The following is a 26,431-nucleotide window of genomic DNA, read 5'->3' on the forward strand; positions in this document are numbered from 1 at the left end:
GCAGTGGCGTATCCAGAAATTTAAAATAAGAGAGGCAAAAAGTCTAAAAATTTCTTATAAATTTATAACTCATTAAATATTTAAAATGGTATACAAACAACATAAACATATATTTATAAGTAGTCATAAAATCTCTATGATTTTTCATACTTTAATAGCAATGAATTATAATTATATTACCGATAGAGTTAAATGCATCTTTTTCAAAAGAATCATAAAAAATATTAGTTTTGAATGATAAATCTGAGGTATTTTTGAATGATTAAATTCTTAATATTAAATAAAATCATCGATTTAAATAAATTATAAAAAAAAATCAAGATTATAATTTGTTCTCAAAAAGACTATAACAAGATAAAAACAAAACTAACATACAAAGTTGAAATAAAATATTTAAAATTTATAATATTGCCTATTAGGAATTAAAGAAGAAAAAAGAAATTAGAAATTAGAAAGAAAAAAAGAAATTTATATGCTTTAAATTAATGACTGACCTCATTTTCAATACTTAATAGTTATATTTTTTTTTCTTTACTAGTTTCGCATTACGTGCTATGCACGTGACTCGTAACGTAACTCGTCAAAGAACATATTAGTAAATTTATTATAATTATATCAATTTTTTATTTATAATTAATATTAAATTAGTTAAGAATTTTTGTAAAAGTAAATATAATATATTCGGTTATTAAACTTTTTTCCATACTGAATTTATTCTTTTTTTAGTTTTATAATAACCATAATTAAATAATTAACTTAATTTTATTAATAATATTTTTAAAAATAATAAGATAGAAATTTAAATAATAATATATTGACCAAATACAATATTTTAATTTTGTAGTTCAATCAAACTAAAAGATAGATATTCCTACTAATTTGGAGACAATTTAGTTATTATTTACATACTAAAGACTAAATTGGAGATAATTTAGCTATCTATTCTAATTAGGATTTTAATTACCATAGTGATTAATTAAATAACTAATTAGCTAATGACTATAAAACCTTTATTTAATAGTAAACTGAAAAGGATTATTCAGTAAATTTGCCTGTCCTCCCCCCATCCGTGCTTTTATATATAGTATAGATGAAACTAAGAATAAGTAGTAATTTTTTTTATATGAAACTAAGAGCGGCAATTGCCCCTCTTAATCCTCACCTGGCTCCGCCAGTGGCTCTTTGCCTAGTAATTATTTAAAAAATTTGAAAAATGAGAAACAGAAAAGTATTTCAGGAGAAGGCGACTATTTGAGACACATAATTCATTTAATGTTTTCATCAAGGTTGTTTTTTAATAGTTCTTTTTTTTTTCTTTACGGAATTGAATTATTTTAGGAATTCGGATTATATTTTGTTTTAGTGATTTTGTTTTTTCGCCTCTTGAAGTCGTAGCTTTTAATGCATATCTTCGTGTGTGTCATCTTGCATAAATTTTAAATAGTGGAGTTTTTCTACTTCTCGTTACATTATGATATATTTATTCATAAAAAAATATTAGTTAGACCGAATGTTGAAATCTAACTGGCTGAGAAAAAGAAAATAATAAAGAGAGTTTTTTTAGTACTAATAATGGCTTTTTCTTATATTCTATAATTGTAGAATAGATAGAAAATTTAGTGGTTGTTTCGCTCAATTTTAACCCAAATAGTCAAAACAGTAAAGTATTTTTTTTTCAAATTTAGTCGAGATTAACGAGTTTAAATATTTTTCACAAAAATATTTTAAAATTTATTTGCACTTTTTTTATAAATGAAACATGCATTATCCTCCAATTTCAAATTTCGAGCCCCTCGTTAGGATTAAAATCCTCTTGAATTTAAATAATTAGAGGTCATATTCACTTACTCTACACCATTCTTATTTTATAAATGATGTAAATAAAAGTGGATATATTAAATTGATGTACGCTATTTATATTAAATGAATAGTATAAATCAACAACATGGTCTCTCATGTTCACTAGAATTTGATAGAATTATAATCCACCCCGTTATTATTTAAATGTTTCAGGCGAGCAAGAAAATAAATAAAAGGCTTTAACTAGTAAACCTAGTAATGGAGTTGTGGGCACATCGTTGATGATTACAATGTAAATTCAAAATAAAAACCTTGACATTTGTAATTATAATGTTCCATTACTTTTCTCTCGTTGCTTAAAACGAGTAGATGTTTGTAATATTTTAAGCTTATCACACTTTTATAACTCAAATCACATTTCTCGCCAACACAATGTCACCCATAAATCAAATCAAAGTTATATACTTTTTATTTGTTTATCACTTAAGATTATATCAATTATATATATTTTTAATAAGCAGCACTTATCTTATGGACACATTTTAAATATTTTAAAACTTTTCAATGTTAATCAAAACTAATAAAGTAATGATGTATCTAGGAGAGGGAATTGAATTTTCACTAAAGTTAATTACAAATAAAAGCTTAAATGTTAGTATATTTTATAATTAAAATATCAATTTTAAACATTTTATTTTAAATACAAATTAATTTGTAATATTATTTTGCTGACGTGAACATCAAAAATATAGTAATAGTTAATAATTTTTTAGTATCCAAATCAGCAAAAAATATCAGAAATTAAGATATGAGTTTTGAAAGCTTAAAAATTTAAAATTGCTAAAATTAAAAATTAATATTATTATAAACATACTAAAATCAATATTGTTATTTATAACTTATCTTTTCTATAGTTAATTATAAATAACTAATGAACCGTTTTCAAATGATATGTACGCTGTAGAACTCTGCAAAGATCTTGAGATCAATTCCACTACTAATGCTAAAAACTCTTTCTCTCTAATGATAAACACAAATAATTACATTAAATAGAATTATCAATTATAGTGTATTCTATAATATGAAATAATAGAATCATAACCCGCAAAAAATAAAAGATTAAATATAAAGAAAACCATAAATTTCAACATGGTTCATTAATGTTTAATTCTTATAATTTTAAACAATTTTTTTTATATAATATAAATCGCTGATTGAACTTCTAATCAATCGATGCGACGCCAAATCTTACCATGTCTTTTAAGGAATACAATATTTTATACTAACACGATTAATCAAATTTTTAATACGTGGTTTGAATTATAGAGATATACTTAAATTATAATAATATAAATTTTTTTATTGACATTATAAAACAGGTCATAGTTCATGATCTTATTTGTATTTAAACACATTTTAAATGTATAAATATTTGTATTTGAGGACATACAAAAATTTGATAATTTGCTAAGCTATTATTGAGAAAGAGCAAGAGGAAGGGGGTTTACTTGTAGTGGCAGAATGGGTCTATTTTCCAAAGCGTGGCCCATTATTAACCCCCCTACCCATTGACCGTAACTGGTTGCCTAATCTCCGTTGACAATGCCTACTCAACCGACCATCGGAGCGTGTACAAACACGCTCATATCGCCCGCGTGGGACACGCACCCCACTAAGACCAAAACGGGAGCCAAATTTCAGACAAAACATGAATTTTCCGAGAAAACGGCACCGCATGAGTCCAACAGAATACAAATTTCTTGTTAGAACAAAATGAAAATAAAAACAGAAGTGAAGTAAAGTAAAGAATAACGTTGGTGTCAGGTCTTCCCTCTCAAGTAATAGCCGTTTTCTTCAGCTTCTCTCTCTAGAAATGATGCCATTACTTTTTATTGCTCCTTATATTTATATATAAATGCTTTATAACTATTAACATCTCATTGCTTTTTCACTGTACTTTTTAGAGAGAGAGAGAGAGGGGAAAAGCACCCAGAAGTCTTGATCATCATTACAGACAACGGGGAGAAAAGGGTTGAATTTTTGTTGAAAACCCAGAAAAAAGAGATAAAAAAGAAGAAAACTTGTTTAAAAAAATTTTGGTGGGTTTTTTTTTGGGTTTGGATATTAGTTATGGGATCATCTTCAGGTCAAGGTGGTGGTGGTGGTGGTAGTGGTGGTGGTTATGATCTTTCGTTTAAGATCTTGTTGATCGGAGATTCTGGTGTGGGTAAAAGTAGTCTGCTTGTTAGTTTCATTTCTAATTCTGTTGAGGATCTTGCTCCTACTATTGGTAACTTTTCCTTCTTTTATTTTCTATGTTTTTTTTACTGTTGTAATGTGTTCTTTGATTGTAAGCTGGCTGTAATGTCCTTGGATCTCTTTCATGGTGGTTTTTTATTGGTTTAGATGCTATTCAAGGCTAATCTGTATCTGTTTGATGACTTTTGAAAAGAAAAGTTGTAGATGAGTTGTATGGTTGCTGCATTTAGTTTGGTTTTGATTGATGAATTGAAAATATGAACTTGTGTAATGTGATTATATATTGTTTGAAGGTGTGGATTTTAAGATCAAGCAGCTAATAGTTGATGGGAAGAGATTGAAGCTGACAATTTGGGATACTGGTATGCAGTCTGTTATTTTACTGTTCAATTCTTTTAGTCGAATACTCGATTTCTTTGTGTTTCTGTTTGTCATTGCTAGTGATGATTGATGAGCCATCATTGTTAAAATAATTTTTTTTACCAATATGTTTAGTTTTTGATCAATGCAACAGTATGATTAATGAAATAGTATAACATTTGCTTTTAGAAAAAAAAAATCACTCAAAGGAAATCAGAATGTGGCTAGTGAACACTTCAGTACTCTTGCACAACACTTTTAGCAGACAATATGAAAGACTTTAACATGTCAGATCCACTAAGCAAATTCAGAATTGTTTTTGGTTTTGAATAATTAGATTAATAGTCTTCTGGCTGCAGTGAATTTAAAAGTTTTAGTTCTTGGTCATGTTAGGAGCAATGTTCTTTGATTCCCCTGAGCCTGTTTTGAATTTCTTCTGTTCTGTGCTGCTCTTTTTTTATGCAAAAATTGGGTAAGCAATGTGTGTTTGATTTGTGATATTATCATTTATTATGCAGCCGGACAAGAGAGATTCAGAACATTAACAAGCTCTTATTATAGAAACGCACAAGGGATCATTCTCGGTATGTCTCTTATAAACAACTACAGTAAAGATTCATACCATCTGAATTGTTAACAGTATGATAGTTGTTGTAACACACTGATGATCCTGATTTTGGTATTAGTACGAACTACTTGTAGAGGCACATAAGTTATATTAACAATGTTACAACTCATATGTGGAAAAGCACTCATGCGACTTTTTGAAGGTGAAAAACTGTTTCTCTGAATTTGTTCTCTGCAAAGGAGCATCACAAAATTGTGAAACATTTTAGCACATGCATCTCACAGGAATATTGGCATCTTATAGACATCTTAATGCTCACACTTGCACATGATTGCAGTGAGATAGATTGTTAGATAGTTAATTTGTCCAGAACTCATGTTAGTAACTTTGGCAATGAGCATTCAACTGGAAAAAAATTCATAGTAGTACTCTACCAATCTTGACTAGGATATTGTGTGTATGTCTTTGAAGAATGCGGCTTACCCAAAGGAGAATCTCATTTTTTGCTTTTATGGCAGCTTACGATGTGACACGGAGAGAAACCTTTACAAACTTGTCAGACGTGTGGGCTAAAGAAGTCGACCTCTACCGAACGAATAAGGACTGCGTAAAGATGCTTGTTGGAAATAAACTTGATAGAGTACGTATTAATTCTTTCCTCAAGGGGATATAATAGATAGGATGCATGGAAAACTAAAACATCTTCCAGTGTAGAGTTTGGAATGCAATTGAACTTGCAAGATATCTCTTTTGTCACGGTGTCCTACTGCATTGCATCTTCATTAGCAATCAACAATTATTCTGCAGCCCTGTTTACTGTCTTGTATCAACGCCTTTATGCTTGGATTCCAGTTGTGCTGCAATTTGGGGTTCCAAATCCAGTCTAAGATTGCCAGTTGACTTGAACCTATTAATAATTTGATTCATTTGTCGTTGCGAGAATCTGTAGAATCAATAATTTGAATAATAAATTCCCCCTTTAACCTTGCTAGTAGCTTTCAAGTAAAACTTATCCATTTTCTGCACTTATTTTTCTAATGGTTAATTTATGTTCTTTTTTTATCTTTGATTTCTCCTCTTTTTATTATGATCATCATATAGCATGCATCTTTGCTTGTACAAAATGTATTGCTTAAACCAACATGCATTTCTAGGTATGGCTATAGTAGATATTTATGAGTTGTTTTATATCAAAATTCCCCGTCGCCCTTTCAGTTTTTCTCTTTTCTCTTTCAAGCAATAAACTTACTTGTGCAAGAAAAGAAAAATGTTAAATGGTGACGTTTCTCCTCAATATACTTACCTAATTATCTGTACAATTTCAGGAGTCTGAAAGAGCTGTTAGTAGAGAAGAGGGGATGGCTCTTGCTAAAGAGCACGGATGTACATTTCTCGAATGTAGTGCTAAAACTAGAGAAAATGTGGAGAAATGTTTTGAAGAGCTTGCACTCAAGGTATTTCTTTCCTTTGACTCCAACAAATTTATACATGTCATTAATATTTTCCATTCAAATATCGATTCATTAGCAAAAAGACTTCTCCCACTTTTGAATTACCGAAACAAAAAGTTTACGTGAGAGACGCAGCCCCAAAAGGTGATATGGGGATTTTTCTGATAGGGGATCGAAGTAGTTTTCCTCAGAGATAGATAATTCGCCCGCCAAGTTTCATCAATTTGCAAATTCTTCCCGAATTAGCTAAAAGAATGAAATAAACCGAAATGGGATAGACTAACTAACATTTAGTGCGAAAACGCATGTGGTAACTTTGGTCGTATTCGTTGTAATTTTGCAGATAATGGAAGTTCCAAGTCTTTTGGAAGAAGGATTAACAGCAGTGAAGAAAAAGGTTATAAATCAGAAACAAGAAAACCAACCACCTTCTACATCTAACACTGGCTGTTGCTCTTCTTAACAAGCTGAAACAAAAGGAGGCCCTATTTTACTTGTGTTCTTTTTTTTTTACAGCTAAAAAATTGTGTTAAGAGTTGCTTTTGATTGCTTGTATGCTTTTGAACAGGCACTCAAAATAATCATTTATATTAGCTTGTGTATAGTTGTTTGCCTTTGTTTTTGCTGCCCAATATTCAATCCTGTCAAGGAGAAAGAAACAAAATTGATTGTACTTTATTGATCAAGTTAAATGTGAGTTTTTTTTAATATTCTGATTTATTCTCTAATGCAGAAACAAGTTACATATTTATGTCATCTTTAATTTGATCTATTTCGGTTTAAGTGGTAATTTACCCTCTAAACTTGCAAGCGATAGTCAGTTAACATAAATATGGTCAATTTAGTTCTAAACTTATACTATTTTTATTAATTAACCTTATTTTTACTCTTGATTTTGCGCTTGGTGCTTATCTCCAATTATACCAATGAGCTATATTTCAAATGGTATAAGCGACAAATAACAAATTGTTAGGTCGTGGGTTCAATCCTTCCGCAAGTATTCCCCTTCCCATTAAAAAATTATTATGCTAAAATAGGACAAATTGATTAAAAATTAAGTTAATGACTAAATTGATTATAAAATAAAAATATATGCTAATTGATTATCGTTTGGAAAGTGAAGAATAAATTGCCATTTAAGTCGGCTCTATTCCAGAGAAAGCTTATATTTAGCATTGATGCAAAATGAGAATAAGATGTATTTAAGTGAATACAAATCTAACCATACCTAATTACTCAATTAAATTCATCTATATAAGGGTAAGGTGGGCAATATATTATTAAAAAGGAGTTTTAACATGTGTAACTTGCATTAATTAGTATAATACAGTAATATAAATAATTCTAAAAAATGATCAATTGTTGACCATTGTTGCATATGTCTACACTATGCTGAATTTCAAATCTAACCTAATTATTCAATTAAGTGAAAACACATGTATGAAAATTTATAAATATTATTTTCTAAATGAAAGAACAAATATAATCTTTCGCGGTAAATATAATCATATAAATTGTTTTTCGCTATGAATATTCGGCATGCTTATAATATTTTTGATCCATCGCCATAATATCATTCTCAAAATTCATGTTCTCTAAGAAATAGGCTAAAAGTGTCATTTTTAATTTGTTTTGCACTTTAATATCAATGGAAAGTGGAAACCTCCCTCCATGAAGTAGGGTTACATTACCATACCTCTCTTTATTGTATGTTGGGTAAGCTTCGTTTAATTGCATTTATATCTTTTGGACATTATTGTAATAAATCCTATAATTATTTAGTCGAGCTTTAGTATACGCAAGTATGGTCACTAACACTTAATAATATGGTTTCTAGACTCAGGAAAATTGAAAGATCGAATTGAAAACTCTTCGCTTGAAATAAGCTCTGTGCGTCCACCTTGGTTCGAATTGATCAGAAACTTAAATTTCTTTAAAAACAATTCCAATTTTAAAATTCACCTTGACCGGTATGAAAAAATTGTCGATTACAATTTTTTCATTTATAGTTCGCCTTTTTAATTTTATTTTCTGGCTGCTACTGATCAACTAGATTATGCATATTATATCGTAAACATGTTTAATTTGACAAAGCAATAATAAGCAAGGGCAATTTCATAAAACTAAACCTCCTCACGACAAAAAATACACCAAGCTTTTGAAATATTTTTTTTATATAATTAAAGAGAGGAGAGTGAGACTCGAACACGAGACCACTAGCTTTTGAAGTGTTGCAATGATGTTTGGAGTTAATGGTCACCAATGAAGCTAATGCAAGATAAAGCATAAATGAAGCTAAGACAAAATCATGAAGGTAATGTAGAAGTTGCATGAAAATGGAATGGCTTACAATCATAGAAAACATAGTAAAAAAGGGAGACTAATCTCAAATGACAGTGTCACCTCAACTAATCTTAATGAGAAAGCCTCAGTAATATACTCAAATTTTTGCCATTAACGTAATTAGTCTCTGCATCAATGGCCCATCACCCTCAAGATTAAGCACGCGCGTATCTTAATACATAAACTCGCGTGGAGATGAATGTAGAGTATCAAGTATGAAAACGACAATGGTGTAACGTGAGAACGGCACGTCATATCTTGTTTATAAAACATGCATAATTAAGAATGTAGATTGTAGTAGAGAATAATGTCGGTGTCAGGTTAGCATTTTTTTCCTAATCACCTAAACATACCCAGTCTTTTAGATCTTTTTTCATTTATAGTCTCATTTTTAAAATTTTTCAATTTTAGTCCATTTTTTATTTTTATTTTCAATTTTAACTATTTATGTAAATTGAAGTGAAAAAAGATTCATTTTTGAAATTAATTATAATAAACATACAAATTGTAACAATATAAAATAATATAAATTACATAATTGAAATTGAAAGAGAAAATTTAAAAATGAACTAAAATTGAAGATTTTGAAAGGTGAGACTATAAACGAAAATCGAAAAGGTGGAGTATTTTTGAGTGATTAAGTCTTTTTCTTTCATTAAAATAATTTTATAGATTCATAAACTATTAATAAATTAAGAGCATTTCCATTGCAAAATATAGCAAAATGCTATATATAGCATAAATTTTAAATTTTAACTCCAATATATGATGTTATATTAAATGACAAATTTCTACTTTTATATTAATCTTCAGTTTATATGCAAAACTTCATTCTTTTTTCTAATGAGTACCTTCTTTGTACTCTGTTTGGGGAAATAAAAAAATTAAGGGACTCGCGGATAATCTTAGTTTAGATTCAAGACGGTTCAGTGAGAGTGGCCTGTTCCTTTTGATCCTATGTCCGAAAAAACCTGCTATGAAACTATCGACCAGAGGCGAAAATAGCATTATTAAATTGAAATTTATCTACCAATATAAAAGCACAAACCCTCAAAGAGACGAGTTTACACCAACCGCTACTCTGTTGTTTCGCCCTTCTTCAAGAAAGGCGGATCAAAGTCATCGTTGAAATTTTTGAAAATTTTCGAGGGGGAAGGAAGAAACGAAAATATTATTTATAATTTCAATTTTAATTTAATTTCTATATCTCATTAATGATTACTAATTGAATATAGTATTAATATATATATATATATATATATATATATATATATATATATATATATATATATATATATATATATATATATTATAGATAATTTTAATGAAAAATAATACTATTTTTAAACTTAAATATACTATTACATAAATGAAAAATTAATCTTTTTGATATTGTTTATATAATATAATATGATACTAATTAATTATCTTCAATAGTAATAATTTATTTATTTTATAATTTATTTTTTTTATAAAAGAATATTATATTAATACTACTTTTGTTATTTCTTATTCAATTTATATTCAAAAATAATAAATATTAGCTTACAAATTAATTTTCAAAAATAAGATACAATTTAATATTTTAAATTTTATTTATAATAAATTATTCCACATATAAAAAAATTAAATAAATTCTTAAAATAAATAAATAAATTGTTTTAATAATAAGATATAATTTTTTTAAATTAGATAGAAATTTAATAATTTTGTTAAATATATTTTATTTTTATCAATTATTTCCATATAATCTTCTTATTTATTATTTAAATATAATTATCAAAATTTATAAAATTGATATATTTAATAATTAAATTTTTTTATCAATTTAATTATAGTATAAATACATAAAATTATTTTGTGTCTCTTTAAATTTTCCGCCTCCAAATCCAGCTAAAACCTCTCATTCCGAGCCTCCTCGTTGTATACCCACTTAAGAAATTTAGTGGTTTCTCTTAATTTAACTTTAAAAAGAAAATGCTCCTTTGTGACAGCAACTTCAGTCACAACTCTGTCAAAAACAATTCTATTTTTTGTATCAAAAATCAATTCTATTTATGATGACATTTTAACCCTCCCGAAAATCATCGTTTCGAATATTTTATGACAAAAAACGACGTCATAAATCTGAAACGGAATAGTTATAGAATACCGCCTTTGTAATTTATGAATTAATGTTCCGTCACAAAAGGTTATGGCGACAATTTTCATTATAGAATTTTCATCCATCGCTCGATTTCATCATAAAAACTAGAGCCACCGCGAAATATTTTAACCCTTGTAAATTTCGTCATAATATAATCAGTCCATCACAAATCCATCGTAAATTTATAACAGTTAGAATTTATATGTTTTTTCAGTGTTAAGTATGATTTAAAATAGACTACCGTGAATACAAAAAAAGATGTTGGAACAAACAGTTTTATTCATTTTATGGTCATCTGACTAGCTTGTTCGAAAGCTGTAAAGCCAAGGGTAGCTTCTGTGTAACAGAGTCCGTTAAAAAATACAAAAAAAATACAGAGAATAGATGCTGTTGCCTTTTTCATTTTCTCTTGTTACCTTTTAAATATTCTGTTCTAATTAATCTCTATATATTAACATGATAAGATGTGAGCATCACATTATCCATCGGAGAGTTCGACTATCGGCATCTAAAGAAACTAAAGACAAACAAAGATGAGCGACTACGATCACCCCTTCAAGATTGTGTTAATTGGTGATCAAGGTGTGGGAAAGAGCAGTCTCCTTGTCAGTTTCGTTTCTGGCGCTGTCACCGATCTTCCTAGCACAATCGGTACTAAACGTTTACCATATCGCATCTTCTTGAAAATATGTTAATTATGGAAATTTCCTAGAATTCCATGTTTTCAGAATTTCGTTCCATTTTTAGAAACTTTCTTAACTTCCGAAACTCAATATGCATAACCTATTGTTGCAAAAAAAATTGTTCGCTTTTTTAGTTCCCATAGGCCGTCCTTTCTCCTTTTCTTTCGCGAATCCTTTTGCATAGTCGATAATCCCGCTCAAGCCAAAGCTGAAACACCAACTAGGAGAAGAGCATCTATAGCACCCCTTTATTCGTTTCGCCATTTTGTAATTCAGTTTCCATGCTATATCTTTTTATTTAAATTTAAGGTTAGAATTTCTGATTAATTAGTTCTTTGATTGTATGTTGTTTTTATGAAGGCACCGATATTAAGATAAAGCAGATAACAGTGGGTGGGAAGAGACTGAAACTTACATTTTGGGACACTGGTAAGTGTATTAGGCCATACATATAATTATTTTACACTAAACTATAATTGATTTTAAAGATGAGTATGGTTATTGCAGCTGGACAAGAAAGGTTCAGAACATTAACAAGCTCTTACTATAGAGATGCTCATGGGATCATTCTTGGTATGCTATATATAATACAAATTTATGTTAATTGGTCCTTTAAAATTTCAATTTGGCTCGATTCAATTCGGGTTGAACCCAATGCGCACTCTTATCTAATAGAGCTTGCGGAAAGTTTAAAATAAGTGAAACCAGAAGGTATAATGTATGTACTTCTGCAATTGATAGTTGATCGTTTATAGCTAATTTTGATTACTACTTAAGTCTTAATTTGCTTGGTCATGGCAGTTTATGATGTGACACGAAAACAATCATTTACGAACTTAGCAAACTTATGGATAAAAGAAGTTGATCTCTACTCTACAAACATTGGCTGTATCAAGATGCTCGTTGGAAATAAAGTTGATAAAGTAAGTTCTTAATTCCATACAAGTGTGTTCAAGTTTTTGGTTTCTTTCCAAAGTATAAATTTTTTGCATAGTTTATAGCTTATTCTTCATTAAATTTATAAGGGATAATTACCAGTTAGGACAAAAATACTATTTTTCTCATGCACTTTTAAAAAATTCATAATTTCACTTAACATTTTAATTCAAGTAACTAAAATTCCCTTAATACGAAGATTTTCTAAAGTTTCAACCTACATCAGGAGTGATAAACTGCTATTAATTATCTCAATTAAAATGATGAATTCAGGAGTCGGAAAGGGCAGTGAGCAGAGAAGAGGGAATGGATCTGGCGAAACAGCTCGGATTTCTGTTTGTTGAATCTAGTGCTAAAACTAGAGAAAATGTGGAGAAATGCTTTGATGATTTAGCACTGAAGGTAAGTCTAATACTTTCTTTTCTTTTTGTTTCCAAATTCAGGATGAAAGAATTACAAGAGAAGGGATTCTGATATTCAATAATTTGTTTTGTAAGATACTGGAGGAATCTGAGAAGAAACGACAGGAGGAACTGAAGCAGAAACATTCTGAATCAGAACCCAAATCAGAAAACATTAAGCTTCCTGGGAAATCTAAGGAGACTCCACAACCTTACACAGGACCACCAAGTGGGGGTGGCGCTTGCTGCAATACTTAGTCCTTATATAAGTGCACCGCAGAGAATTTCTTATCTGCGGGTCTATAATTTATTATGGTCTGAAGATGTTAGAAAATGATAAATAAGAACGAAATAAATAAATAAATTCTTAACATCTCATTGGTTTGGATCCATAAAAAAAATGGATCCCGTCTAGGCAAGAATGTCTCGTGTACCATAACTAAATTGGCTTAGCAACTGCCTTTGCCTTTTTTTTTTTGTTGTTTTCTTTTGATTTTCTGCAACGCTTTTAAGATAAGCATATAACATAACTAAAATCAGATATCATAGCAACAAAAAGTTAGGTTCTAATATGAAATTCTATTTTTACCAGACACAAGAAAAAATCTAATAATGTTTGCAGAAATATACTGGAAGCAAAAACACAGCATCATCAGAGCTCGTGTCTGCTCTATATAACTTATCCCCAATACTAATAACCTCTCCCAGCTGTCGATGAAAATATAGTACGTATCCTATCTTGAATTCCAAAACAAGCAAACATTTCCCATGAAATCTTGTATTTTCGGGATGCTACCTATGCCTATACTAAAAAAGGCAACAAATGCCAAACGTCACAGCAAAATAAACGGCGTACCTCCTAACAACAAGCAGAAAGAGCCTGCTCCAAATCCAGAAGAGAGTGCTGTAACAGCCTACTGGCTTGAAACAGCAGAATCCAATACTGTTCTAGCTTCTGTGTCTCGTTCTGGTAGGTCACTTGGGATCTGCAAAAACTAATTGATTAGAAGTAACAAAGATGGAATAGAACAGTAATCAGGAATTCTGTTCAGATATTGCATACTTTTCCAGATACATTTGTTTTTGTAACGGAAGCACCAGCAGCTAGCAGCAATCTTATAACATCCACATGTTCACCTGTCGCTGCATGGTGAAGTGGCTGCCAAAAACAAACAAAGTTTTTCTCATAAGCGGGAAAAAGCACAGCTCATTACATGTTAAACATCATTTTCAGCTCTACCAGACAACCCAACATCTTTAGCAGTAACTTAGGAAATCAATATCAGAATCATTAGCCAACTAACCCATCACCATATCCAACCAAACAGGAAGCACTACATGCTTTCTTTTTGCCACCCTTTCCTTTTCCTTCTAAAAAATGTTTCTAACATTAGGAATGAACTCTCCCGTCCTAAACTCTTAACTATTCAGTTTTTAAAAATACTCACCGTATCACCCTCAGCATCAACTGTTTCTAGCATCCTTTTGACACGATCCAAGTCATTAGCACTGTTCAACAATAGTTGCACTATTTGCATAAAACCTGCAGTAGGAAGAACAAAATAAAACATTACCAAACATGAATAATCCCACGGGGACATACCATTATAAAAATTGTTAACAGTAAGGGCTTGACGCTTACCCCCGGCACAAGCATCATGCAGAGGTATTGCCCCGTCTTCATCCTTAGCCTCCAAGTTTGCTCCCCTTTCGATAAGTAGCTACAACGGAAATATTGTAAATAAGACACAGTTTCCTCAAATATCGCAAGGAATAATGCGCAAAGCATTAAAAGGAGAATATACGAAGGCACTTACCTGAACGCAGGGTAAATAACCATAAAGACAGGCCAGATGAAGAGCTGTGTCCCCATCCTCTACTGGTTCATCAATGCTTCCATTTAAGTTATCTACACCATAAAGAAGAACAAGCATAATACGATTATATCCCCTTAAATTGTTAAAAACACGACGACCAAGCAACATCCCCAAGTCCCCAAATAGCGAGTCGTACAGCAGAAATCATAAATACAGTCTTGTTCTTCAAAGATACTGGCTTACACTCCAATATCAATTTTTTATTTTGTAAATTCTACAACCAACCTGATTAACTAGGCAAAATCACGAACTTTTTAACGGTAGAGCAACAAAATATCTTTCATAAGGATCTCATTGTACCCAGCCTAACATGGAAACCTAACTTATAATTTATAATAAACCATATTAAAACTGAACCTGCAAAGTGCAAACTCATTTTAATTTCCGCCTAAATTAAATTCCAGAGTGTGTTAATCAGAATTCAATTGTTTCAATTTTAAAATAGCAAACAAAAAACTGAAATCGCAAATAAACTTCTAATTAAAAAAAAAAAGAAAGCATACAGAATAATTAAGTCTAGTGCAAATAAACAGAGTTTACTTAACATCACAAAAGAAATTCACATACCTAGAGCGCGTCGAAGAGCGACGACGTCGCCCACCTGAGCAGCGGCGGAGAGGTCACGGAGGTGAGGAGGAGTATCGGAATCAAGATCAATTAAACCAGGTTGTTCAAAAAGAGCATTATCTTCTTCGTTTTCTTCTTCTTCAATTAAACCGTCTCTATGAACTGCCATTTTTACACAATTTTTGTACAGTTAGCTACACTGTTGTTTTGAATATATGTAGAAGAAGCTTGACGAAGGAAGGAGGCGCACCGCGCTTGAGTGTGTCTATATTTAATTCTATGTAGGGTTAAATACGGTTAGCCCCTTGGATTTATGTTAAATAATTATCTCCCCCCTGTAATTATAAAGTGGCTATGTTAGAGGGTAAGAAATTGAGTTTTGGAATTAGGGGGGGGGGAATAGTCATTTGATATAAATATTAGGGAGTGAATCATATTTTAACCAGTATATTGTATATGGACTTATGTCAGGCCTTATGTCGTTATATTGGGACTTGCGGTTTTGGACTGTTTGGATCTTTTCAAGCGGAAATGGGCTAAGCTCTCAGTCTTTTAACTGTTGGCAACTGACAAACTGTAAAAGCCCATCAAAAAGAAAATCTCAAGACGAGTTGGTAAGCCGTTCTCTTAATCTAAGTGAAGTCGTAAGTTCGATATGTACTCATGTATACAGCTGTTCAAAATTTGGAGTCAAAATTTTACCTACCGCAAGAGATCTATCCGGTTTGAGTGAGAATTACTTTGAAAGTGAAAGGTTTAAAGGTGTCGCTTTATAGTTAAAATCCATTCATAACAGTTTATGAGTCCGGATGGTGAAAGAGCCAGGGGAGGCCGAGTCAGTTGACGGAAGTGCCACAGCGACAGGAAGCCGGATCCAATACTAAACTTCATACCCCCCAAAAAAGATCACAATTAAGATGTTTTTCAAAATAAAATAATTGAACAAGAGTAACAAATAAAATTATATTGAATATTTTATTACAAAATGAACTCCGACATTTAAAAACACTTTCAATTTCATACTTTTATGCTGGATAAAATTCGGAAAAATTTACATTTATTTCCCAAAATTATTTTTAGATTATTACATAAAAAAAAAAAAAAAAAAAATGTGGAACGACCATGATCTTACAGTCATACACTACATGTGTAAATGTGGATGGCCCCTTCTCACTTTTCTCATGTATATATGAAGATGTTTCATAATAATGGCCATGATAGTCGTGGCCTTTTAACACCCACTAATTCTGTGCATAGCCAACTATACATTTTAATAGGCTTAATACATAGTTTGACCCCTGAACTTGTACCCTTTTACCCATCTAACCCCTAAATTTAACGTCTAATCTATCGAACCTCTGAAGTTGTTAAATAATCCGATTTAACCCCTGAACTTGATAGATATGTAAGTATTGAACCCTTCGTGTCCACCTGTCACTTGAAACGTTCTAGAAGAAATTGTGTACGGAGGGGTTAAATGTTTACGTATTTATCAAGTTCGGGGGTCAAATCGAGTTATTTAACAAGTTCAAGGGTTCGATAGGTGAGACGTTAAGTTTGGAGGTTAGATGGGTAAAAGGTTACAAGTTCAGGGGTCAAACTATGTATTCAGCCCATTTTAATATGTAAACCCTAACTCCTTTTACTGCCATCTTTTCGTGCCAATAGCCAATAATTATTAATTACAATTTACTAATTATTTATAATATTTGTGCAACAATTTTCTGAAAACTCATTATATGACCGCCCAAAATGACCTATAAAGTATTGGACAAAATGGGCAAACTGCACCAAAAACGTGGAGCCTCTCAGCTTCGATCTCACAGTATATAACCTAGATATTTATAGAATATAAAATAAGAAGAAACTTAGGTATAAAAAAACAGCCTTATTGTATTACATGATCATGTATTATAGGCATGAATGGTGGAGTATATATATATACTTTATGACAACACATGATTGATTCGATTAGTTGTGGTTAATTATGTCCATTATTGGCTGTCACTTATAAAGAAAATGTAATGATACTGCAATTTGGAATTTTAGGTGTATTCACATTTTGATATGAACTTTGGATTTGGTGGACACGAGTTACTTACCCTTAATATATATTCTGCAGCTTTAAACTCATGCATCTCACCCTTCTTATTAATTGTTCGCTTCCTTTTTCTCCTCTAGTTTTTTTGGACATAATAAATTCAAAAAAAAAAAAATTTACTTACACAGAGTCTTTCCAATACTTCGTCATCTGTAAATGAAGCTAAAAATATTTAATTATCACATTTGTGGTTAAATGTAATTGACTTTCTCCGCATATAATGTAATGGACAAAGTTTATATTTTTTAGGGCACAAATATAAATTATTTAGTGTGTGAATCAAAACATTACTAGATAAATTTTACAAAATTAACCGGATTGCTCTGATAATAAAATTTCCAAATAATATCTAATATTGATGCTGTTAAAATTATTCATAATGAAATTAATACAAGATAAATACTCAATTAAAACTATTAATATAATTAGAGACGGAATTAAAAGGGCAAGATGAGCGGCCGAAAGGTTATAGATTGGCCCTTTATCCACTCCGGTATCATTTGTTTGTTTAGTTGTCGTATTCATCAATTCTAGCGTCAACGTATAACCATTTTTTCCTTTTAATTATCCTCTTTATTTTCTAGTCCCGTCACTGAATTCAAATCCGAGTTGATGAGCGATGATACGCATACGCTCAAGTATTGATCTACTGATCCACCTGGACATCCAATTTGGTTGTCTAATATTAAAGTTGCAAATAATTTGATGTAAAAGACATGGATCCTAGAATGGTGAAGCAAACAAGAAGGAATGTAGATAAAGAGTGGTTACTTGAGTAAGTAAGTAAGTAAGCATATAAAGTTGATGGTGTAACGGATGGTTTAAAGGTACGTGTCGTATAACATACTTCACTTAAATGCTTCTCCATAAAAGCAGGGCAGTTAGCTACGTACTACTAGCTTTTGCCATCCGTTTTCTTTCTCATTTTGTCATTTTATTAATTATTCATATAGACAATAATCGAGTTTTTATAATTTCACCTTCATTTTTTTTTTTGCATATGATGCAAACACAACCTAATCCAACACTTTCGGTTATGGTATTGTTATGCCAAACTCATGCCCAATTTTCTTTCTTTCTTTCTTTTTTTGATAGAAATTGTCATTTTTATTAATCGAATTTGGCAAAAAAAGCTTATGTTCAAGTTGAAAACTACCCAAGCAATGGGGTTATCAAATTATTTTATCTCTTTAATTAAATTGACCAAACCGAATAAGTAATATTAATCAAATGACCGAGTTAATCAAAATTTAAATATCTAAAACCAAGATGAACAAATTATTTGGTTAGTTCCGTTAAAATTAATAAAAATATAAAGAATTTATATTTAAAAGTAAATGAATAAATGAAAAAATAATACATAAAAATATTAATTTAACCGGATTAACTAAAATTTTAAAACTCTTACCTATAATTTCTTTAATCAAACTGACCATATAAACTAAAATCTTTATTGAATTCAAAAAAAAAACTATAATCTTTCATAAAAATAGATTGACTAATTCAATTTAACCGACCATTTATGCACCCTTACCTCACGCTATCTCCATACACTGAAATTCTAAAATTGATTTATCTATAATGTAAAACTGCCATTTTTTAAACATAATGCAAATTATGTATAAATTTTCAGATGACACTCACCAGCTACTCACTCAAAAAATTTAAACTTCAACAAGAATAATAGTATAATAAAATAAAAAATTTATATAAATTGAAAGAATGAACATAAGTATGAATTACATTTAGTGAAAAATAATGAGGTTAGAATAATTAATTCACAATGAATTGTATGTGAAATTAATAATTCAATAAACCAATTAAAAAAATGAAAGAAAAAAAAAGAATTAAAAATGAGTACATGACTCTTTGTGATTAGTAATGGCAATCAACCAAAGATGAAGTGGAGAAGACAAGAGTTTGGAATTTATGATCATCTTCCGGCGCCGGAAGATTCAAGTCTAACTGCAGATTATTTCTTCTTTGCTTCTTAGGTTCTTGAAACTCGGGATTTTTCACAATCAAACTCACTGATTTTTGCGGCGGAGGCGCTAATCTAGGCGGCGTTGACGTCGAAGAAGTGGCAAAAGCTGCCCTATGCCGCCTCATATGACCACCTAAAGCCTGACCGGAGGAAAACTCAGCGCCGCAAATAGAACACTCATGAACCTTACTAGATTTGATCGTCGAAAAATTCGAATTCGAATTCGTATTATAATTATTACTACCAGAGCCTCTATTTGTAATCTGCAATGAAAGTGTAGTGTTCATGTCATTAACTAACCGTTCTTGATTTTCTTGATCCATTCTTTTATTCTTCTCTTGATCGCCATTTTTATTACTGTTCGGTTTCTTGTGACTCGCTCTATGTCCGCCCAGCGCTTGAAAAGATGGGAAACTTCTGTTGCAAGTCTTGCATTGATAAACATATCCACAGCCTGATGACATAGACATACCCTTTGTTGTCGTAATTGGTTCGGGTTTCGCTTCGTTTTCGGGTATTTTCCGACTCCGGAATTGACTACCTTGAGCCAGAAGAATCAAACAGTTCGCCATATCTTCTTCTTCGCCTCCGCCACCAACACTTTCCGCGAATTCAATCGAGGAGCTAGGAGATGACAAAGTAATATTATTTTTTCCGCCCCCGTCTCCGCCGCCTTCGATACTTTCGCCACCACACGACGAGCTAGAAGTGGTGGTCATGGTCAACCTAAGCGGGGACAAAGGCCGCGGGCGCTTCGTACGTTTGCCTTTGATCAAGATTTGTTGTGTGAACTCAATATTAGAAGAAGATGAAGAAGATCCCATGAGTAATTCTTGAAATTCCATCACCATGAAATCTTGGAAATCAAGAAATGAAGATGTGTTGTTTTTTATAATAGTAAGTGTAGAGTCAAGAAAGAAGAGTTAAACTTATAACCATGAATTTTATTTGCTAGACAGTCTTGATTTTCCAATCTTGGAAGTTTACTAAATAAGTGTGTATAAATAGAGAATTAAAATAAGATAAATATTGAAAAATATTAAAATACAGATTGTTATAATTGAGATGGAGGAAAAGAGTGAGATTCGGTTGGCTTTGAAGCAAACCCATTACTTTTTCTAAACGATTCCTTCTGGAGGATTGGTTTGCAAGCCTGGAATTACAGAATTTGCGCTTCTCTCACCTTTTAATTTTATTAATTTCCTATTATTGGATATTGTTATTTCTTTTTTCTTATAGGTAAATTTTGTTAATCTCTATTTTATCGTTACATTTTGCTATTTATTAATCTTATTAGTTAGCTAATCACTCAGTTGGTAAGTGACTAATTAAAGGAATTGAGCAATTTTTTCTCTTCAAATCTTTGATTTTTTGGTTGTAGAATGAATTTACTTAATTAGTAAAGTTTATCACTTGCAATTTTAAGACTAAAATTAACTTGTTTGGACTCATCGAAATGTCTAAGTATAGACATAGCTTATAATAAACGTTGGGGAAAAAATAACTAAATTTAACTTTGACTAAAATAGTAGTACTTAACTGTGTGTGTCAATTAATATTGAGTAATTACTTGTAGTTTTATGTAACTTAAGTTAGAAAATATTAAATTCTATTTGGATGTTACAGCCTTTTTTCTACTATATTAAATATAATTAAATCAAATAAAAGAATACAGTTTAGTAAACATATGGTATTACTTGAAACACTTGAGATACCTTTTCCATGAGAAAAGGAATACCAAATTAAATAATCAACATGAAATTATTAATATGTGTATATATATTGAATGAAGGCAAGTAGCTTGCTAGGAAGCTAGGCTTGATAAGAAAACATATATGTGTAAATTGTAAATGAGGAATTTTTATATAAATTTTGTTATGTCATACGGGACATGAGAGATAAAATTGCAATATATTATTGAATAATAAGGATATTTTATTCATCAAAATAATAATAATACTAAGGATATTTTAATTTATTACATCATACTATTTATTATATCATATAATGTGTTGTGATTTTATTAATCTGTTCGCGAATGATGCAATATTTAGATCATTAAATTTTTTATATGAGTCGAAATCTAATCCGAGAAGAAATTTTATATTATTTCAAAATTGTTATAGTCATAGGCCTCGTTCATCAAGTTTCAATTGTCATCCTTAGCCAACATTTTACTTAAAAAAAATGTTTCAATTGTCATCATTTTTGTGAAATAGTTCAATCCCTATTTTGTGTGGGCGTTAAAACATTAATTGAGATAAAAAAAAATCTAATCCAAAAAAATTAAAAATGATGCATGTTTAAAATACCAGTATGAACGCTATAGCTAATTTAGGATCAGCGGTACAAAATTAATATAAGATGTTTAATGGGCTTATTAGGTGTTTACCTAAAATTTAAAAATAATAGGAAATACTACCTCAGTGTAGAAAAGATATTAAAAATACCTCAGGATTTTTGTCTAATTATTTGTGTACTCTACGTGTCAAAATATTCAGAATTTTACTCTCACATTAATGACAGCTCTCTCTCTCTCTCTCTCTCTCTCTCTCTCTCTCTCTTCTATGGTTCTTTTCTCTCCATTTTTGTTCCCTTCTTCTTCATTATTTCTCCGCCATCACCTCCGCCATCACCTCTGCCATCGCTCCGCCATCGCCTCCGTCATCGCTTCGCCATCGCTCCGCCGTCGTATTACCGTCGTTCCATTATTATTTGAGATTTAAATATCGATTCTGTAATTTTTATGGTTTATTTTAACTTACAGACCTAAAAAATATCGATCTTACAATTTTTTAGTTTTCAGATCTAAAAATCTGTAGAAAAAACGATTTTCATCTGAAAAAAATAATTTTCTGCAAAAAAAAACGATTTTCTGCGAAAAAACAGTGTCTGATTATCATATCATTATCACTACATTATCATGTCGTTATCATAACACTGCAGAAAATAAAAAAATTTCTATAAAAAAATGTTCGATTATCATACTGTTATCATAACATTATCATGACGTACTTTATCATAACAGTATATTATCATAACATTATCATGACGTACTTATCATAATATTATATTATCATAACATTATCATGACGTACTTTATCATAACAATATATTATCATAACATTATCATAACGTACTTTATCATAAATATATCATAACATTTTAATATACCTTATCATATTATTATCAAAGGGTATCATATTATTATCATCAAATTTATCATAACGTTGTTTATCTTATTATCATAACTGCATCACATTATTATCATAACTTTATCACACTATTATCATAATCGTATAATGTTATGATATTGATATGATAACCATCATACATACATGTTAACGTTAATGATACCGAAATGATAATCAATCACTTTTCTTGATACTATTATCATAAACTTTATCATACTGTTATCATAAACGTATAATATTATGATACTGATATGATAATATTATGATACATATATGCTAACGTTAATGATACCGATATGATAATCAAGTATTTTTTTGACAATTTTTTTACAGTGTTATGATAATGATATGATAATGTCATAGTGATACCGATATGATAATCAGACGCTGTTTTCTGCAGAAAATCGTTTTTTCCATTATAAAATCGTTTTTTATGCTATTTTTTAGATCTGAAACTGAAAAAAATAAAGAGCAATTTTTATAGATCTGAGAATTAAAATAAATCACAATGATCACAACAATCTAAGAAAAAAAACGCTAAAACTAAATATGGAAGAACGGTGGATAGATGGCGGCGAGATGGCAGATCGACGGCGGCGTGATGGCGGAACGACGGCGGATCGATGAAGGAACAACGGCGGAACAATAGAAAAAGAAGAAAAGAAAATAAAAAGAAAGAAGAAAATGGAGAAGAAGAAGAAGAAGAGAGAGAGAGAGAGAAGAAATCAGAGAACAAAAAAAAAATACACGTGTTAAAGTAATAAAATAAATACTTAGAGTAAAAGATAATATAAAAGAAGTATTATTATAATAATAAAAGAGCTTAGAGTAAAAAAATAAAGGTGCTAAAAAAGTGAGGTATTTTTTCTATCTTTTCCTTGTTGAGGTAAATATTACTATTATTTTAAACAATGGAGTATTTTCCCTAATTTTCTCATGTTTAATTCATATAAATGATAAAGTTATGGATTGTGGACTAATTGCATTGTATTAGAGACTTAATCAAAGAGTTCATGTGGAGTTGACCTAAAACCACTTCACATTCACATAGTAACATACACTAACTAAACTTATTTTTAATAACCATACTTTAATTAACTTAATTAGAAGGACAATGACCCAAAAAACACGCCGACTTTATATATATGACCCAATTATTGGGTCATTATCTCAATGCCTTGCCAATCATTAGAGTTGGTAAAAGCCATGAATTTAAGACAGCTTTAATTTTTTTAACACGTAGTGGAATAAAAAAAATCTTCAATTTCTCAAAGGATATTTTTGGAGTCTTGTTCAAATATTCCGCAAGATCGAAATGCAATTTTATACATTTCCATATATAAAGTGATTTCTTTTTTTGACAGGGTAAAGTGATTTTAGTGGAAAGATGGCAATAGAAAGCTTGTGTCCCACTAGGATTTGATTATTAATCAACCCAAAAAAAAAGGCCACATATCTTAAAAAGGCCAAACCTTTTATAAAAATTTCACAAAAGTCCTGACTTTTCAATTTTGTCAATTTTGACCAAAAATAAATTATTTGATTTCAATTGTGGCCAACTCTCAGATTGATTTCAATTTGCCTATATGGCGGCTATATGACGCCTATGTGGCATGCTAAATATTAAAAGGTCAGGACTTTTATGAAATCAAATAATCCATTTTAGGCCAAAATCGACAAAATTAAAAGGTCAGGACTTTTGTGAAACTTTTGTGAAAGGTTTGGCCTTTTACAACATTTAGCCAAAAAAATAAATAGGGAATTAATAATAACACAAGTGATTAATTTTTACGCCAAAATATATAATGCAAAATTAATTAATTTGAGCGGTCTTAAATTTTATTCTCTTTAGACAAAACACGTTATTAAAATTTATGAATAAAAATAAAAAAGAAAATCAAATATTTATCTTTTTCATTAATTTGAATAAAAATTTAATTTTATAAATTATAGTTTCTTTCATTTTAATCCTAATCAAACGCCCTCAACTAAATAAGATTTTAATCCCGTTACAACTATTAAATGAGTGTCCTTTTTTAATACTTCCTCTATAATTAATATTAGTCACATTGACTCCAAACATTTATTACTATTATTTTTATTTTTATTTTTTTATTTTTTTAATAAATTAATTAGGGACAAATTTGAAAAAATAATAATTAATGCTTATTTAAAATGGTAAAGTGATTAGTATTATAATCTAAGAATTTTTTTTCAAATGCGACTAATATAATAAATAAGAGGGAGTACGCATTTGTTTTAATTCAATCGAATGAATTATAATCATCCAATGAGTTCACGTAAATAAAAGCGATCTTAGTTAATTTAATTAGATGAACTTTAACATAGCTATTTTTTTAATTAATATTGAAAAAAGAGGCAACCATTTGAAGTTTTCAAGTCATTAGGCTTAAAAGAATGTCTAAAGAGAAGTTAATTCTTTTGAGTCAGATACAATATTAAATTAATTAAAAAATTAAAAATTAAATGTTACATGGAACATTCTTTTCTTTTTTAATCCATCTTCGTTCTGGTTGGAAATGGAGGACGCAGCTTAGAAATTTCATGTATCATTGAACTCGATTACAAAAAAGAATAATGCAAAATATTGGGCGGTGGTGAAGCTATATAGTTATTAATATTAAAATTAGAAATATAATGTAAGAAGCTATAGGTATTCCACTTGTTATAATAAGGTATAGAGTATAGTGTAGTACATTACCAAATAATGTGATGTAATTAATTAAAGGATATTTGGAGATTCTTGGCGTAGGGAAATTATTTGGAGTCTTTGTGAGAGGCACGTAAGAGCAAAATGCCACCACTACCATCTATGTAATGTAGTATGTAGTTAGTGACCCAAGTAAAGCATCAATTTCATAATTCTTAATTAATTTCACTCATTTTTTTAATTTTTCTAAATAGTTTGTGGGTTAATTGCCAAGTTTACGTGGGTTTGCTCTATATATTGAATAAACTACACTTATTTTAATACACTCTTCTGTCTATTTTATTATTTTTAACATTTTAAATTAGGGTTAATGTTATAAAAAATTATCAACTTTAATTTATATGTTTTCTCATTTTAATCACGTTTAGAAATCGTCATTTTCATACACAAACTACCAATTTTTCTCAAATTCGTGCACCGTTTAAAAATCTAATAAAAATTATTAAGTTGGCAACTGGATAATGGCATGTCAGCAATTTTTGTCAGATCTTTGAGCGGTGTATGAATTTGAGAAAAATAGATAGTTGGTTAATGAAAATGACGATTTTAAACGGTGTGACGTGTGAAATTGATAAATTTTTATGATATTACCCCTTTAAATTATAATTTTTTTATTTTATTTTTAATAAATAATTTAAAATTAAATTTTTTAGCTATCTCTAATAAATATATAATTATTCTTAAGTAAATTAATTGCTAAATATTCTAAAATAAAATAAATATTATATTTGATACAATATGTATCAATAAAAGACTAGTCAATCATATATTATTTATATATTTTAAGAATTATAAAAGAATAAAATTGAAAAACAATAAATAAAACAATAAATTTTAATCAACTTAATTATATTTTTGTAATTATCATATTGTTTGAAACAGTCTATTATTTTGAAACGGAAAAAATTATTAAGCTTTAATATGTTAGAGATTAATGGACGTGAACAATAAAATATAAAATAAAAGAAATTGTTATTTATTTTTTCAAAAAATAATAAGTTTTAATCTTTTTTTTGATGAATTAATAATA

The 26,431-nt window shown here is 29.8% G+C and overlaps 4 protein-coding genes across 4 annotated transcripts; 2 read left to right on the forward strand and 2 right to left on the reverse strand.

The window, feature by feature from the left end:
• The first annotated feature begins 3,556 nt into the window (after positions 1-3,556).
• On the forward strand, positions 3,557-7,158 carry LOC126677458 (ras-related protein RABC2a-like). The gene is made up of 6 exons (XM_050372090.2): positions 3,557-4,090; positions 4,353-4,421; positions 4,938-5,003; positions 5,506-5,627; positions 6,313-6,441; positions 6,782-7,158. Exons 1-6 carry the CDS (start codon positions 3,931-3,933, stop codon positions 6,899-6,901), a joined length of 666 nt encoding a protein of 221 aa, XP_050228047.1. The 5' UTR covers positions 3,557-3,930; the 3' UTR covers positions 6,902-7,158.
• Positions 7,159-11,395: 4,237 nt separating this feature from the next.
• LOC126677459 (ras-related protein RABC2a-like) lies at positions 11,396-13,422 on the forward strand. Its single transcript, XM_050372091.2, has 6 exons — positions 11,396-11,578; positions 11,971-12,039; positions 12,118-12,183; positions 12,412-12,533; positions 12,820-12,948; positions 13,044-13,422. Exons 1-6 carry the CDS (start codon positions 11,461-11,463, stop codon positions 13,203-13,205), a joined length of 666 nt encoding a protein of 221 aa, XP_050228048.1. The 5' UTR covers positions 11,396-11,460; the 3' UTR covers positions 13,206-13,422.
• Positions 13,423-13,469: 47 nt separating this feature from the next.
• On the reverse strand, positions 13,470-15,643 carry LOC126677460 (uncharacterized). The gene is made up of 6 exons (XM_050372092.2): positions 15,392-15,643; positions 14,765-14,856; positions 14,590-14,668; positions 14,396-14,490; positions 14,011-14,106; positions 13,470-13,933 (listed from the first exon to the last, which is right to left on the reverse strand). The coding sequence occupies exons 1-6, from the start codon at positions 15,558-15,560 to the stop codon at positions 13,862-13,864; spliced, it is 603 nt and encodes a 200-aa protein (XP_050228049.1). The 5' UTR covers positions 15,561-15,643; the 3' UTR covers positions 13,470-13,861.
• Positions 15,644-19,181: 3,538 nt separating this feature from the next.
• Positions 19,182-20,455, reverse strand: LOC126676601 (zinc finger protein ZAT5-like). Its single transcript, XM_050370835.2, has one exon. It carries the CDS (start codon positions 20,325-20,327, stop codon positions 19,368-19,370), a length of 960 nt encoding a protein of 319 aa, XP_050226792.1. The 5' UTR covers positions 20,328-20,455; the 3' UTR covers positions 19,182-19,367.
• Between the last annotated feature and the right edge of the window lie 5,976 nt (positions 20,456-26,431).

The sequence above is a fragment of the Mercurialis annua genome, linkage group LG4 (genome assembly GCF_937616625.2).
Source record: "Mercurialis annua linkage group LG4, ddMerAnnu1.2, whole genome shotgun sequence".
Lineage (NCBI taxonomy): Eukaryota > Viridiplantae > Streptophyta > Magnoliopsida > Malpighiales > Euphorbiaceae > Mercurialis > Mercurialis annua.